The sequence below is a fragment of the Mus musculus genome, chromosome 2 (genome assembly GCF_000001635.26).
Source record: "Mus musculus strain C57BL/6J chromosome 2, GRCm38.p6 C57BL/6J".
Classification (NCBI taxonomy): domain Eukaryota; kingdom Metazoa; phylum Chordata; class Mammalia; order Rodentia; family Muridae; genus Mus; species Mus musculus.
In genome coordinates, this window is record NC_000068.7 from 155,058,811 (window position 1) to 155,074,504 (window position 15,694).

Below are 15,694 nucleotides of genomic sequence, written 5' to 3' on the forward strand. Positions count from 1 at the left end.
AGTTCAAATCCCAGCATCCACATGGTGGCTCACAACCATATGTAACAAGATCTGACTCCCTCTTCTGGAGTGTCTGAAGACAGCTACAGTGTGTTTACATGTAATAAATAAATAAATCTTTAAAAAAAATAAAATAAAATAAAAATAAAAAATTTTTAAAAAAAAGAAAGCAAGAGCGGACCTCACAAGGCCGTCCTCTGACCTACAGGCACACCGATATTCACTTCACATTGGCAGGAAGACCAGAAATGGAGTCACTCTGGCTATACAGTTGCCTGCCTGAGCCACTTTAGACCATGTCTCTCCAACAAACAAAAACCTTAAAACCCTGCTCCTTAGTTGTTGCTCCTTAGGCAGGGTTTCTCCGTGTAGTCCTGGCTGTCCTAGAACTCCGTGAGAACCCGTCCTTACCTGGACATCCCAGCCACCCACGTTTAGCCCTCACATTCCCTAGCATTTCTGCCAGGCTCTTCAGTCAACAGAGGGTACTTAGACCAGCTTTTAGCCATCCTGTGCACGGGGCTTGTTTTTATTTGCTTTCCAGGTCAAATGGGTTCAGTAAATTGATCACTTGGGCAAATAAGAGGGAGTTCAATTTCTCATACTTTTTTGTGTGATTCACATTATGCGATCCGTGAAGAGATGGCTCAGTGGGTAAGACCGTTTGCACTTGTAGAAGCTACACATGGCCATGCTTGACTTTAACCCCAGCTCTAGGGTGAGGGATCTGGGAAGAGCAGAAATGGCCTCACTCTAGTCCAGTGAGGGACCCTGTCTCAGGAATATGGAAGAAAGCGATGGGACATCTGGTGTCCTCCAGAATCACAGGTACAGTGTCTGCACACACATGCACATATGTCAGCCACATACATGCACATATTCCAGCCACACACTTACATTTTAATAGAGCCAAAATTCTTTAGGCAGTAGAAACTGTATTTTATCCACCTTCCTTTGTTAACATTCTAAATAGCATATAAACATTATAAAACAAATTAATCTGTTTGTGACCTGGGCTTGTGACAGGAACCATCAACTATACAGAAGTGACAGGCCTTTTCCTCTTTGTTTTTCCAGCCCCTTTCAGTCTGTCACTTGTCCTTTCTTGGTTAATCTATCCTAACCCTTGTGAAATAGGGACCAAAAAAAGTACCAACTCAGTATCATGAGGTTTAAGAGACTGCCCAACAGTAAAAAGGCCCAGCTCTCGGGGGCCTTCAAACTCCAGGGGTTCCTGCTCTTTGGTGGAGCTCGTTCTTGGGTCCTGGACTGAGAAACCAATGGATCTGCAAACCAGGCACACAGATCTAAAGACCAAGTGAGGGTCTCATTGATAAGGTGCATGGCTTGTGACCATCACTAGCAACATCCAGCCTCAGGACTTCCAAGACTTCTGAGATCATGTCCCCTGTGGATGCCTACCAGGTACCTCTCCATTCCCCCTCCACACCTGGAACAGTATGAGGGATACAGCAGAGGTCAAAGACAGAGTGACCAGCCCCAGAGGGTGTAAGGGGAGGGCTGTGTGGGAGAAGCACTGTCCAGGCTACTGCAAAGTTGGTGACATTTGCTCTTGGGAACGAGAGATAGGGCCCGGAACAAGGATGGCAGCTGGAAGGTGAAGGACAGCCCCAGCACTCAGTAGCGGTAGTGATCAGGCTTGAAGGGGCCGTTGATGGGCATGCCCAGGTACTGGGCCTGCTTCTCAGTCAGCTTGGTCAGCTTCACATTCAGCTTGCCCAGGTGGGCTTCAGCCACCGCCTCATCCAGCTGCAGAAACAGAAGAGCCAGGAGTTAATATCATGCTCTAGTACCCTCACCTGCATCTAGCCAACACACTACTCTGACAGGGAGCTGGCAAGTGGCACTACCCTTGCTACCCTCGTTCTCTCCTCATGGCCAGCTGCAGTGCTCCCCATCAGAAGAGTCATGCACACCCATCAGATCACTCTGGGCACCACCAATTACATCTCCTCACCTCCTCTAACCAAAGCACTAACCACAATGCTTCCTGGAATGAACAGGACATATTTTATTATCAACAGGGACACTCTCTACCAAGTCCTACCTCACAATGGCAGGACAATGACTACAGCCCAGCCCAGACGGAGAGAGTGCTTTTACGTTCCAAATCCTTTGTATGTCCACTGTTCCTCAGAGCTGCGCAGACATCCCCAAGAAAGAGGAAGGATAATCCCTCTATTAACAGAGGAAGAGCCTAAAGAAACTGATATTGGGTTCAACTAGATGCAAGGTGGGCCTAGGCTGGAGTCCACATCAGAAATGGAACGGAGGCTTCCTCTGCCTGGGCAGTCTCCTTGGGATGCCCGCCTTCTCTCTCACAGCACCGGCACCGGTGTGCTACAGAAGTGGTGACCTCCTGGGCAGTTAGAGCTGGGTTTCCAAAAACTCAGAAGAGCACACAGCCTCTAAACCTTGATTTCCTCATTTGTAGGGCACACATAACAAATACCCACCTTTTGAACCTGCCCTAAAGATCAGTGACATTCAGACTGCTGGTTCAAGGGGGTAATTTAGTAAGTGGTGGTTACTGTCATCATTAAATAAGGTACCTAATAAACCTGCAGAAACGTGGCCCGTTGTCCCGGCTAAGTACTAGGGATGCAGCTAAGGGATATTTGTGTAGCAGTTTAAGGACCTGGGCTCCATGTCCAGCACCACAAAAATGAACAACAACCAACCCAAGACTGACATAGAGGCTTGTGCCTTTAATCCCAGTTTCCAGGAGGCAGAAGCAGACAGACCTGAGTCAAGGCCAGCCAAGTTCCAGGCTAGTCAGGGCTATAATGAGATCCTGTCTAAACACCAAACAGACGAATAAACCAAATGGGGCCTATTCATTTTTTTTAACTACAATGTGTTGCATATATTTTTAAATTATTTCATATCAAGACCTCAGCACATGACTTCTCTTGAGAGAGCTCAGAAGCCCTGTCCACTGGAGCTGTGTGCTAGGCTGGTGACAGCTGAGTGGCAGAGACCCCTCTGCCTGGCATGTATATTCTCCAACTTTTCAGTTCCCACTCAGCCTGCTTTACCAACTTCCTGCCAATCCGTGTAAACATGGGAGAGGCTCGCCATCACTAAGGAGAGAACTCTTGCCTTCACTTTACAGATGAGGAACGGAGACACAGCTCCAAACCTGGTGAGTCACACTCCACAGCCAATTCCACTGTGTGTGCTCCAGGGAGCACCAAGGACTCTGGATGACAACTAAGAAGGCAGACAGACATATCTTTATAAACTCTAGCAAGCCTGCACAGGGAGCCCAGGAGCCAGCCCATAAGTCTTGGCTTACAGTAAAGCTAAGAGCTTACCTTCTTAGGCAGGAAGTGAACCCCAACAGGGTATTTATCTGGGTGGGTCCACAGCTCAATCTGTGCCATCACCTGGTTTGTGAAGGAGTTGCTCATCACGAAGCTGGGGTGTCCCATGGCACAACCCAGGTTGACCAGACGGCCTTCAGCCAGCAAGATGATGCGGCGCCCATTCTTTAGCCAGTAGCGGTCCACCTGCAAGGGCCCAGGGCAACGGTAAGGTGGTGGGCACTGCCCGTGCCTTTGTTCACCTCCCATGCTTCACGAGATGGCCTGGAATGCCCCCAACCACCGCCCTTCAGAGCCAGCACACACAGCTAAGAGTCGCCAATGCCCTAACAAGTCTGTTGTGAGAACTTAATGAACTCAGACCTATAAAGCACTTGGCATTCTGTAGGACTCGGAAGGTAACAGCTAGTGGTATTATTACTGTAACTATACTCTGTACCTAGTCCTTTGCACGTACATGACTATCATTTAGTACTTCATCTTCCCCTATTGAGACTGAAGTTTATAAGGCTGAGTCATCTGTTCAGAGCTGCACACTCACAAGTGGCTGCAATTTGAGCCTGGACAGTTTGAGGCCAGATCTCATGCTCTCAGTTGCCATTAAAAAGTTGAATGCAAGATGGGGAGATGGCTCAGTAGGTAAAGCTGCTTGCTTGCTGCCTAAGTTCAATCCTCAAGAGCCACATAGTAGAGAATCAACTCAGTTGTCCTCTTATCTCCACAAGCAAGTATGCATGTGCTTACATACATAAGCACACATGTATATATATGTACATGTATATAGAAGGTTGAAGGCAGGGCTGGGGATATAGTTCACTTGATATCAGAGGGCTTGTCTAGCTTATGGAAGCACTGGGTTTAATATCCAGCTCTACAAGGCAGAAAAGAGCTTAACTTAAAGCAATTCTCAAGGGCTCAGTGGTTAAGAATACTATCTGCTCTTTCAGAGGTCCTGAGTTCAATTCCCAGCAACCACATGATGATGCCATCTTCTGGCTTGTGGGTATACATGCAGAGTGTGTGTTTATGTGTACATACATACACACGTACATATTACATAAATAAATCTTTTTAAAAAGTTTTCAAGGAACATTACTCTTATAATCAGACATTACTCTTATAGAAATAAAATAAATTAACCAACAATAAATAAAACCTAAATAAAAAGTTGTATATACCTAAAAGGACTCTCTGCAGCAGAGCTGTCCCTTCTCTCAGTACAGACCTACTTTGCGTAGGCAGAAATGCAATGCCCCTTTCCGGTCCTCCCCCACCCTGGCCCTGCTGCCAGTTCAGCCCACATGCCTGCCCTTTGGCTGCCCGCAAGCCTGCCCAGCTATGAGCACCCCCAGAGTCTTGTCTCTTTGGCTGCCACTGTTTGCAATCTTCACGCACAAGCACAAGTGGGCTTTCTGAAACAGCAAGGTCACCATGTGACACAACTGCTGACACCTTTGGGGGCTTCAGCAGCCTCAGCCTCAGTTCTGATTCCTCAAACCCAGCTCTACCAAGGCACACACCGCTCTCTAGGCTGCAACAGCGTCTGTGGTGGGCAACCGACAAGCCCACTCCTCCTCCTCAGCCCTGCCCTGCCAGCACGGAGCGAGGCTGGGGCTTCTCACCTGGGGCTTGATGTTCACTTTCTCCACCGCGTTCTCATTGAGCCACTTCACATCAATCTCCACATCGAAGTGTCCAATGTTACAGACAATGGCGTCATCCTTCATCTGCTCAAAGTGCCTGTGAGGGAGCCCAGACCGTGAGACCAGAGACCAAGAGCAGTCCCAAGCCGTGTCCTCTTTGCTCCCTAGGCCTCCCGCCTGGCACCTACCGGCCAAGGATGATATCCACACAGCCTGTGGTGGTGACAAAGATGTTGCCCTCCTTACAGGCTTCGTCCATAGTGGTTACCTCATAGCCTGCAGGCGTTAAGCATGTGTTATCAAACATGGCCTCCCTCTCCTCAAGCCCCACAGCCACCCTGACCCTATCATACCCTCCATGGCAGCTTGCAGTGCATTGATGGGGTCGATCTCGGTGATGATGACTCGGGCCCCAAAACCCCTCAGGGCCTGGGCACAGCCCTTGCCCACATCACCATAGCCTGCCACCACCGCCACCTTGCCCGCAATCATCACATCTGTGGCCCGTTTGATGCCATCTATGAGGGACTCCCGGCAGCCATAGAGGTTGTCAAACTTGCTCTGAAAGGAGAGGGAGCAAGGGGACAACGGGGGCAGGCAATGCCTTGAAACCAGGCGTCCCAGACTGCGCTGAGACCACCTGCCTGCTTGGGCTGACTCCCTAAGAATTTCCACTAGAAAACGCCCCAACACGTCCCTCATCCTCATCAGCTCCCAGACTATCTCAGACTTTATCTCTGCTGGTCCAGAAGCCGTTCTAGAGAGTCAATGCCTAGGACAGGTTGCTGGGTCAAAGACTCTGTTTAACGTTATAGCTCCTGATAATCAAAGCCATGATACCTGAAGCAGCTGTGACCTACTGGGTAGTTCTCCCTTCAAGGCGCTTACCACCCTCAGACTAAGTAAGAGCTTCATGTCCCAAGCCATACCCTGCGTGGACACCTTTCTTCAGAGATTCACTCCTAAGCTCACTGAGCACCAACAGCCAGAGAGGACACTACCCCAGGGCTCACCTTGGTGACAGAATCGTTGACATTGATGGCAGGCACCTTCAGTATCCCATTGGACATCATCTTGTAGAGGTTGTGGACCCCAGTCGTGGTCTCCTCAGAGATACCTCGGATGCCTGAATGAGAGAAAGAGCGTCATAGAACACATTTCTACCAAAAGCCCTCTTGACTCCTTGCTGTCCCCCCCTCCCTTGTTGCCATCTCTGTACCTGACTGTAAGGTTCACCCAGTCACCCAGGGAGGTGTCATCTGATGCACTCTATCCACAGTCCTACCAGGCTAATGACTCAACCTCCCCACACCTCCTCACCAATGTCCTAGTGCCTGACATCATTTTCACCCAGATGTCCTATCAGATCCTACAATATTCTCAAGAGAAGGCTTCCTTCATTTACTAGTCAGTCATGCCAAGGTTTTATAGGGTCAATCTTTTCCTACCCCATGGCCTTTGTCTCTCCATCCTCTCCTCCCTGTCACACAGTCAACAACTCTGTTTCTCTGCAGCCATTCCTAGCTGCCCTACATTGACTGTGGCTTATGAACTCAGCCAGCCCTGCCCCCACCCTCAGTTAGCCTGGCTTCACATCACAAGTTAGAAGGCCATTGCCTGCAGGAACCTCCTGTCTGCCAGTCCTATGGATCTGGGAGTTCAGCCAGGCCCACTGCCTCATGTCTATGAAGGAGCAAGATACCTTCAGGCTACCAGTGCCCACCCCACCTGCGCACCTGACAGAAGCTGTGGGTATTTGGTGTGGATGAGGTTAGTAAGGTCACCACCATCATCCAGAATCATGTTGAGGGGTCCGTCCTTGAAGTGCAGCGTCTGCTCAATGCACCACAGGTACTCCTCATCTGTCTCGCCCTTCCAGGCAAACACTGCAGGGGAAGCGGCACATGAGAAGCAGGCAGGGAGGCGCTAGAGAACTCTACCAACAAAGCCAATACCATCTCCTTCCTAGCTCCCATCCCTAGGTATGTCCAGCCCCTGTACCCACACAATGGTGGGAACTGCGCAGCTTGAAGCTAGAGAGATCTAAGCTCAAACCCTGGCTGGCTCTGAACTTTCCGGCTAGACCTTGAAAAATTCACTTTACCAGTTTCCTCTTCTATAAATGGGGCTTGCAATAGCATAAGTCAAGTGAGACAGAGGTCTCATACAACGCTAGATGTAGGTGTCTAGAAATAATTATTTCCTTTTGTATCTCCTCCTGCCTGGGTTCAATGGAGTAAGATACTGGCTCACACAGAACAGGACTTCACCAAAAGGGACATTGTAATCACTGGGTTCCATCAGGCAGGACCCTGGACTTGCTCCTCACTGAAAGGTCTGAAGGGCCTGGCAGTCTCTGTGATGGGTAGTTTCAGGTGATGGCTAGCCACAGTGCCCCAGCAGAAGCGACTATAGGTGAAGCATCTGCTGTGCCAGGTTCTGTAACCCATCCCCATGTTCCCTTGTGCAAACCCCAAGGAGGCGCTGCCATCACCACTCACAGAAACCTCCCAGAGGGTCTAGGATGTGCATGACTCTGCCCAGCACTCTAAAGCAGCACCTGAAACAGGGTACTGGCAGGTGGGTGCGCCTCACAGCGAGTGCCACTACACAGCTGTGCGGATCCCAGGCATCACCTGTTTGCACAGGACACCAGCCCATCAGCCAGCTGCCTCCCTCCCCACACTGAAGAAGATAATGCTGTAGAAAGTGAAGCCTGTTCTGACCGAGGGCTGCCAAGCCTAGCCAAGGTGGGAGAGCTGCTGACAGGCCATTCAGCCCTATGAGGCTATAGAGCACCTTCCCTCTGCCCTCTACCTATAGCTCATCAGGATTCCCACCACCATCACCAAATCTTTAAGTGTTTTGTCTGCAAGCATGTCATGTCTTTGACTGGTTGCCTGAGGAAGCCAGAAGAGGATATTAGGTCTCCTAGGTCTGGAGTTACAGATAGTTGTGAGCTGCTACATGGGTGCAAGGAATCAAACCCAGATCCTCTGGACTAACAGCCAGTATTCTTAACTGCTGAAAGATCTCTCCAGCCCCCTAATGAAGATTTTTGTATTTTGTTTAATCACCACTGAATCTAGCAAGTCCCTGCTTGCAGGCCAGAAAGACACGCATATTCTGCAGCAGTTTGAGACAAAGACTTTGTTCTTGAGCCTGCCTTTCTCATACCCCAGACTACTGGACCAGCCAGGGCACCTCTGAGACTCTCGTTCTGCCTTACACCTAGGCAGTTCTTTACGACCCATAGGGTTCCTCTAAGAACCCTCTACCTCTACACCATGTGGCTCCCAATCATAAGATACTTCCCTTGGACACGACACAGCTCGGTGGGTCAGTATCTTCCATGGGATTGAGACGAGGTAGAAGGGCAAAGCTGCTCTTGGCAGTGAGATCCTCTAGGCTAAGATCCTCTCTCTACCATATGGAGGCTTATTACTACAGGATTCAGTAGAAGAAACACAAAAAAAGCAGAGAGCCTTATCCACTCCCGCATACCCCAGTGACCCCACTCACCTGGAATGCCAGCCTTGGCAATGGCAGCCGCTGCATGGTCCTGAGTAGAGAAGATGTTGCAGCTGGACCACCGCACCTAGAAGGGCCGGGGAAAACAAGGCTAGGAAGCACTGATGTTAGGGACCGGGAAAGGAAAGCCCTAAAGCCAACAGTGGGGACTCTGTGCAAGTGAGTGGCTACGAAACAGCACCAGAGCTTTAGAAAACAAAACAAAACAAAAAACAATAAATCACTGACCCAGGCATAGTGGTATGCCTATAATCCGAGGACTCAGGATGCAGTATCAAGAAGATTAGAGTTCAAGACCAGCTTGAGCTATATGGGGAGTTCCTTGCCAGCCTGAGTTATACAGTGAGATTCTGACTCAACGCACACACACACACACACACCACTGGACAGATGGCTCAGCAGTTAAGAGCACTTGCTGCTCTTCTAGAGGACCCAGACTTGATTCCTAGTACCTACAATGAAGCTTACAAATACCTAAAACTCCAAACTCCAACTCCTGGGGATCAGATGCCCTCTCTGGACTCTGTGGGAACCAGGCACTTATGTGATACTCTACTGCGATGTGAACAAGGAGAGAGGTGATGTGGCAAAGACTTCAGGACAAGGAGGACAGGAAACCAAGTGTGTCTGGACTGTGCACTTGATCGCCAAGTGGCTTATCCAATACTTGGACATCTAAGACCGGGGGCTCAGGTCAGGCTTGTACACGTGGCAAGGCGTCACCACCACACAGGCAGTATTTAAAGCTATGAGATCAGGTCACCAGCAAGCTGAATGTTAAAAATAAAAACACAGCAATGGTAGCTGGAGAGAGTCAGTGAAGAGTACTCTGCAGGACCCAGAAGAGCTTATCCAGGATCCAGGTTCAGTTGCCACCCCCGACGTGGTGGCTCACACTTCAAGCCTGCTCAGGCACTGGAAGCAAGTGTTACACAAATGTACATGTGGGCGAAACATCTAGACACATAAAACAAGAACAAATCTAAAGAAGGTCAGTGGGGACGGGTAAGAGCATCCAAGCCTCTGTACTTGGAGGCTGAGGCAGGAAGACAGCTTACGCCTAACCTGAACTCTAGAGGACACAGTGGGACGCTGTTCCCAAATACAAGCCCTCAAGAACTCTTATTTTGGCTGTCCTACTCTAGCAGGGCCCCTTCTCCTTAAGATCTTATATACATAATACAGGCTCAACCAATCAAAGCACTCTACCTTTCTAGCAGCACGACTGTCCAGAAAGCACTTGGCCCAAGGAAGGCCAATGGGAGTGTTTTGGGATGACTAAACGGAGTATTGGGGTGGGGGTCTTCTACCAGCACTCTCAGGCAGGAGACGAAAGACTATTTGCCCCCAAGAGCAGCAGCAATAGGGAATGGAGAGAAAACCAAGGTGACCAGAAAAGGCTCTGCAAGCTAGGTCTCCTACCAGTACAGTCTTCACTCATGGCTGAGGTCAGAGAGGGGAAGCAACTTGAAGGAGTCAGAGAGCGTGGGCCTCACCTCAGCACCCAGGGCCACGAGAGTCTCAATGAGAACAGCAGTCTCCACGGTCATGTGCAGGCAGCCAGCAATGCGAGCACCCTTCAGTGGCTTGGAGGCTGAGTACATCTCCCGCATGCGCATCAATCCTGGCATCTCATTCTCAGCTATATCCAGAGCCTTCCGTCCCCAGGCGGCCAGTCCGATGTCCGCTGCGGGAACAGAATGGGTAAGTTACATGAGCAACCTGTTCCCATTAACCATGAAGTGCCTTCACCTTATAAGGACCAATACAAGTGTAACCCTACAGCCTTCAGGCTGGGCGAACTGTCACTCACAACAAAGAGAAGTGCTCCTTGGAAAATCAGCTCTAGAACTATGGATCTCACAATGTCACCTGTCAATGTGGGACTGGATGCTCGCTTGAGAGGGGGTGGTAGGGAGGAGAAGAAGGAGAGAGGATGGAGGAAGCTGCAATGGACCAGAACCAAATGTCTGGGAGAAACTGCAAGTAAGTTTATAGGGGTCCTATAGCTGGGGAGTAAGAACAGTACCAGATCTGACCAGTCTGGGCATATGGTTTGTAATTAATATATTTAAACTATGTATCTGTTATAGGGGCTTATTAGGGCTGGAAGTTCCAGCAACAAACCTCTAGGTCACATTCCCAGAAAAGTCAAATCCAGCAGGTGTATTATTTTATAAAAGGACAACAGCCTCTCTTTACGTATGAGCATGTATATAGAGGCTAAAGGTCACTGTGAAGTGCCTTTCTCAGCTTCTCTTGTCTTGCTTTTTGAGACAGGATCTCCCTCTGTACCTGAAGCTCACTGTTTTGGCTAGGTAGACCCTCCTGCCTCTGCCTCATTAGCACTGAGATTATAAGTGCTTGCTTATGGGTGCTGAGGCTCTAAACACGGGTTCTCACGCTTATGAAGACAGGCAAACTTACCAACTGAGCCACCCCTCCAAGGCCATGATTTTTATCTTTAGAGGAACCTTAGGTCTTCCCAATCACCCTAAGAAACGGAGGGTGAAACAGAGAGGAGGCTGCTATAGTTTAATAATTTAACAAATACACAGGCCAAGAGTGGTAGAACATGCCTGTAATTCCAGTACTTGGGAGATGGAGGCAAGGGGAAGAGAATCCTTGACTTCACAGCAAGTTCAAGGCCAACCTGGGCTACATGAGGCCCTGTCTCAAAATAATAATAATAATAATAATAATACAATAGCAACAATAATACATTATTCTGTTTCCTAAATTGCATTAAATAATCTCAAAGGAGCAGTGCTAGGGTATGTCCAAGGTCCTAAGTTGAACCTCCAGCACTACAAACAGTTCCCAAGGTCAACACTCCACCCCTACGGAAGGGTTCACTCGAGTTACACAAACACAGCTCCTTCAACACACACACACACACACACACACACACACACACACACACACACACACACACCACTTCCCCAGGACATCAACAATGACAGCTCCTTCAGAAATCTGAACTTCAAATAACCACCTCTGGCCATGTCCCTTCTCCCTATAGATTCCCAACTCCAAACCGTTGAATTTAGTCAATTTCTAGTGTTCCTTATCATTCCCCCTTCACGATCTCCACTGTCCATCTGAGGCTCTCTAAGACTGAGACCTGGCTAGGCAAAGCTCCCACTTAAAGCTAGGGTGAGTGGCTTCATGCCCGTAACCCCAGCACTAGGGAAGCTGAGTTACAAAGCCTGCCATGATTTTGAGGTCATTCTAAGCTTCACAGAGACCTAGTCTCAAAAACAACCAACCACAAAACCCCACAAAGTTCCCACCTAGTTAGAGCCAGCCCTCCACTGTACCTAAGCCACTGAACCAGGTAGGAGACCGACAGCCACAGGAAGACACCTTGCTTACTACGAATGGGGACCCTGAGGTAAACTGGTGCATCCCAGCAATCCTACATTTTCCCAGTAGGTTTGCTTCCCTTCTCCTCTCCCTAAACATCTTTCCCCATCCATGTTCCCTTGATAACATGACGTCACAAATCACTAAGGGTTCAGAATCATTCACTTCCCATTCACAAACTCCATCTGTGGCTAACTAGACATTCTTGTCTGTTGCAAAAGATGAGCTGTCCCTGGTTCCCCACCATGTCTCACCCCTTCAGATCTTACCATTGCATTGATCACCTAGGTACCCAGGAGCAGGGGCCCCACTAAGGACTCCCTCACTTCTGAAATGTTTTCCTTCCTTGGCATCCGATTCTCTCTTGTGCTTTCCCTCCTACCTTCCTGGCTGCTCCTCATCTGGCAAACTCTAGGAACCCTCAGGGATCCATAGTAGCTCTTATCCAATGCTCGGCATTTAGCCAAATGGCTGTGAATACCTTCCCTGTGCAGATGACGCCCACGTATTTACCGCCAGTGCAAACTTCTCCCAGGAATTTGAGACTCACAATCCAACGGCTGACTCAGCACCTCTAGACTTATGTCCAATTATTACCATCAAGTACGAGCCCTCCAGACTCCTTGGCCTAACACCCTCAATCTTCCCATTTTAGGAAATGAAACCACCATTCAACCAACCACTCCGACCAAAACCTTGTAAAATTTCTCGTTCCCATTTTTTGCCTCTGTCCCATTTTTCTTTTTGCTGGGTTCTTTTATTTTTGAGACAGGGCCTATCATATAGCTTCGGTTGTCCTGAAACTCACTATGTAGACCAAGCTAGCTGCAAACTCAAAAGATAACTGCCTCCCACTGCCTCCTGAGGACTGAGGTTAAAGTTGTGGGTCATCATACCCCCACCTCCATCAGCAAGGTTTTGACTGAGCATCTCACGCTCGTCTAAAGCACTAGTTCTCAACTGGGCCAACAAAGCAGCTTCATGGTCCCCTTTGTTCTCACATAGCAAGTTCTTGGTTATAGTCCAGTGGGAAACTTTTTAAAAGTTTAAAATCCTAACCCTTACCTGGGCTTCAGGCCCCACTCCTGTCTACCAACTGTTTCTATCTCCACTTTATTCTCCTCACTATCTGCTCAGACACACGGATCTCTCCCCCATCGCAGGAATTTAACACAGCCAGTTAACCTGGAAGGTTCATGCCAAGTACCAGGTCCAGTATATGCTCCAACACATCTGAAAATTGAGGGGCTTAACAGATGGCTTAATGGTGAAGAGGACTGGCTGTTCCAGGGTTTAATTCCTAGCAGCTCATGGAGACTCACGACCGTCTACAACTCCAGTTCCAGAGACCCAACACTTTCTTCTGGCCCCTGTCCACATCACATGCACGTGGTGCATAGACCTACACGCAGGCAAAACACCCAGACACATATAACAAAATGAGAAGGAAAAAAAAAAAACCTAAAAATCGGTGGACTGACTCAAACAGGGGTTTTAAAATAAATCAGGACTTTACTGTCAGTGAGGTAGGTCACCTACAGAGGTTCAAAGGTGGTGTTATTTGATGACCAGATTTCTCTTTAGAAAAGATTCTACTGGCCAACTGTAGCAACATGTGCCTATAAACAGTGCTGTGGAGGCTAAAGGAAGATGGAATTCAAGACCAGCTGAGGCTCAAAAAGCAGGAAAACAAAATGGGAGCAAGGAGATCACAGACCTGTGAGGAGAGATGAGACTGGGGACTGGTAGCCATGGAGAGAAAAGTGGCAGATCTCCTCACATAAAACTAACACTATACCATACGGGCCTATCTGTCTCAGCCGTGTGCCTGGGTCTCAATACCTCCAGTGACCAGCAGGCCCTGGCACAGAGGAGTCAGAAAATGTCTACCGGCCATACCAGCTGCAAAAAAAATAAATAAGCAAAAATTCATGAAGAGATGGTACAGGACAAGGAAAAAGAAAAAGAAATAATGAATGAAATAGAGGGGAAAAAGGAAGGAGGGGGCTGGAAAGATGGCTTGGTGGTTAAGAGCTCTCTGGCTGCTCTTCTAGAGGGCCTGAGTTCAAGCCCCTGCACCCACATGGTAACTGACTACTGCCCATAACGCCAGACGGAACTGTGGAACCCTTTCTAAACCCACTTCTTCAAAATAAGGAGAATCAACTTGAACCTGAGCCCAAGGATCATAGGAAATGCCAAACGAGTAAGGTCTAGCATACAGCATACCCTACTTGATGGGCAAATCATGCCTCCACCCTTACACAGGCAAGAACCCAGCCTTATCTTCATCCATACAATCTGTGGTCCCCCCCTCCCAATCTTCATCCATACAATCTGTGGTCCCCCCCCCTCCCAATCCCTCCCTACACAGTATGTCGAGCCTCCATTCTAGCTCTTCCGCCAAGACAACACTGACTTAAACCTCTCTGGGCTTCAGTCTTAGCATCTACCCAGTGGAGACAATAAACTGCCCTGCTGGCTGATTAACTATCTTAATAAGAATTTGCAAAGCCACTTCCCTAGGTTCCTGTGTAATGGGATAGCATTCATCTCCCTTTGAGGACCCTTTCCAATTTAATAGAGTATTGAAATTATTTTAAAAGCTAACCAGCCTGAATTGCTTTGTTTTTCTGTTTGTTTGGTTTGTAGTTTTGTTTTGATAGGGTCTCCCCATCTTGTCCAGGTTGGTCTGGAATTCACTGTATGCCCAGGCTGACCTCTGAAATGAGCTGATCGATTCCTTGGCCTCAGTAGTGATAGCAGGGCTGGGATTACAAGCTTGTGTCACTAGGCACAGTTTGAATTGGATTGTGTTGAAATTCCATTAGGGTTGTTTCAAGTGTATTGCCTTGTATACAGACAGCAGTGGAAGAGATGAGCTTAGAGGTCATGATGTCCTGAGTCCAAATTCTAACCAGCTGCTTTCCAGTTACAAGATTCTGGGAAAATGCCCTTTATACCTCTGGATATTCATTGTAAACATAAAACCGTTCCTTCCATGGAGAGCTACAATAATAAGACGGGTTAGTCTAGAATAATGCTATAAGGCAGTGCCCATCCCACTGTAAACGCTCAAGTTAAGGTGTGTTTACTCAGACAGCTTTCTATAATCGGGACAAAACGAACAGTAATTTCTAACCACTCCAAATTTTCTAGACATCCACTAGATATCCCAGAGATTGAGCAGATGGGACCCTAAGTTCCCGTTGCACCGAGACTAGCCGTTTCCAGGCCTCTCCTCATTAGCACCTAGAACACTGATGCTCTCTCCGGCCCTGCTCAAGGCCCAGAAGACGGTGGGCCCTTGCTAGGGGCCACCCAAGCCGCCAAACGCCAGGGCCAGGGTCTGGGCCTCTAGGGCCGCTTCCCAATGGCCAGTCTCTCCGACAGGAGCACGCTGCCCGACCAAAGATCACAGCCCGCGCTGCCGCTCTGGGCGCCTACCGCGGGGCACGCCGGGACTTGTAGTCCGCGGCCGTTTCCCACTCCTGGCTCTCGGCGGCGTGTGGACTCCAATCCCCGGGCACCTGCGCGGCCAGGCCAGCGATTCTAGGGGTCCCGGGGCGCCCCGAAGCCGCCACCTAAACAAGACGCAGGTCGGTACTGACAACAAACCCAGGACGGGAGCCGAGTCGCCACGGAGGACTGAACCCTTGGGACTCACCGACTTTGTAGGGCAGTTTATCAGACATGCTGGCGGCGCTTCCGCTAGGACTGATGAACTCAGTGAAGGGGGCCGGGCGGCGCGGGGCAGGGATCTACGCCTGGCGCCGGCGTCTTTAAATATCTTCTTATTTGAATATT

General features: G+C 49.0%; 1 protein-coding gene and 1 long non-coding RNA gene across 2 annotated transcripts; both read right to left on the minus strand.

The window, feature by feature from the left end:
- Positions 1-499: 499 nt before the first annotated feature.
- On the minus strand, positions 500-15,687 carry Ahcy (S-adenosylhomocysteine hydrolase). Its single transcript, NM_016661.3, has 10 exons — positions 15,555-15,687; positions 10,018-10,208; positions 8,513-8,588; positions 6,727-6,876; positions 6,004-6,116; positions 5,344-5,551; positions 5,179-5,266; positions 4,970-5,087; positions 3,339-3,533; positions 500-1,770 (listed from the first exon to the last, which is right to left on the minus strand). The coding sequence occupies exons 1-10, from the start codon at positions 15,580-15,582 to the stop codon at positions 1,639-1,641; spliced, it is 1,299 nt and encodes a 432-aa protein (NP_057870.3). The 5' UTR covers positions 15,583-15,687; the 3' UTR covers positions 500-1,638.
- On the minus strand, positions 12,234-15,364 carry Gm39966. The gene is made up of 2 exons (XR_866885.2): positions 15,140-15,364; positions 12,234-14,896 (listed from the first exon to the last, which is right to left on the minus strand). It is a non-coding gene; the product is annotated as a predicted gene, 39966 (long non-coding RNA).
- Positions 15,688-15,694: the final 7 nt, after the last annotated feature.

What these genes read in the sequence shown, in the direction of transcription:
- Ahcy (NM_016661.3), bottom strand. Translation starts at nt 15,582, where the DNA reads ATGTCTGATAAACTGCCCTACAAAGTCG. An exon ending in TCGTGGCCCTGGGTGCTGAG is followed by an intron (nt 8,589 to 10,017) that starts GTGAGGCCCACG and finishes CGGCCCTTCTAG; the next exon opens with GTGCGGTGGTCCAGCTGCAA. An exon ending in ACTGCAAGCTGCCATGGAGG is followed by an intron (nt 5,267 to 5,343) that starts GTATGATAGGGT and finishes TAACGCCTGCAG; the next exon opens with GCTATGAGGTAACCACTATG.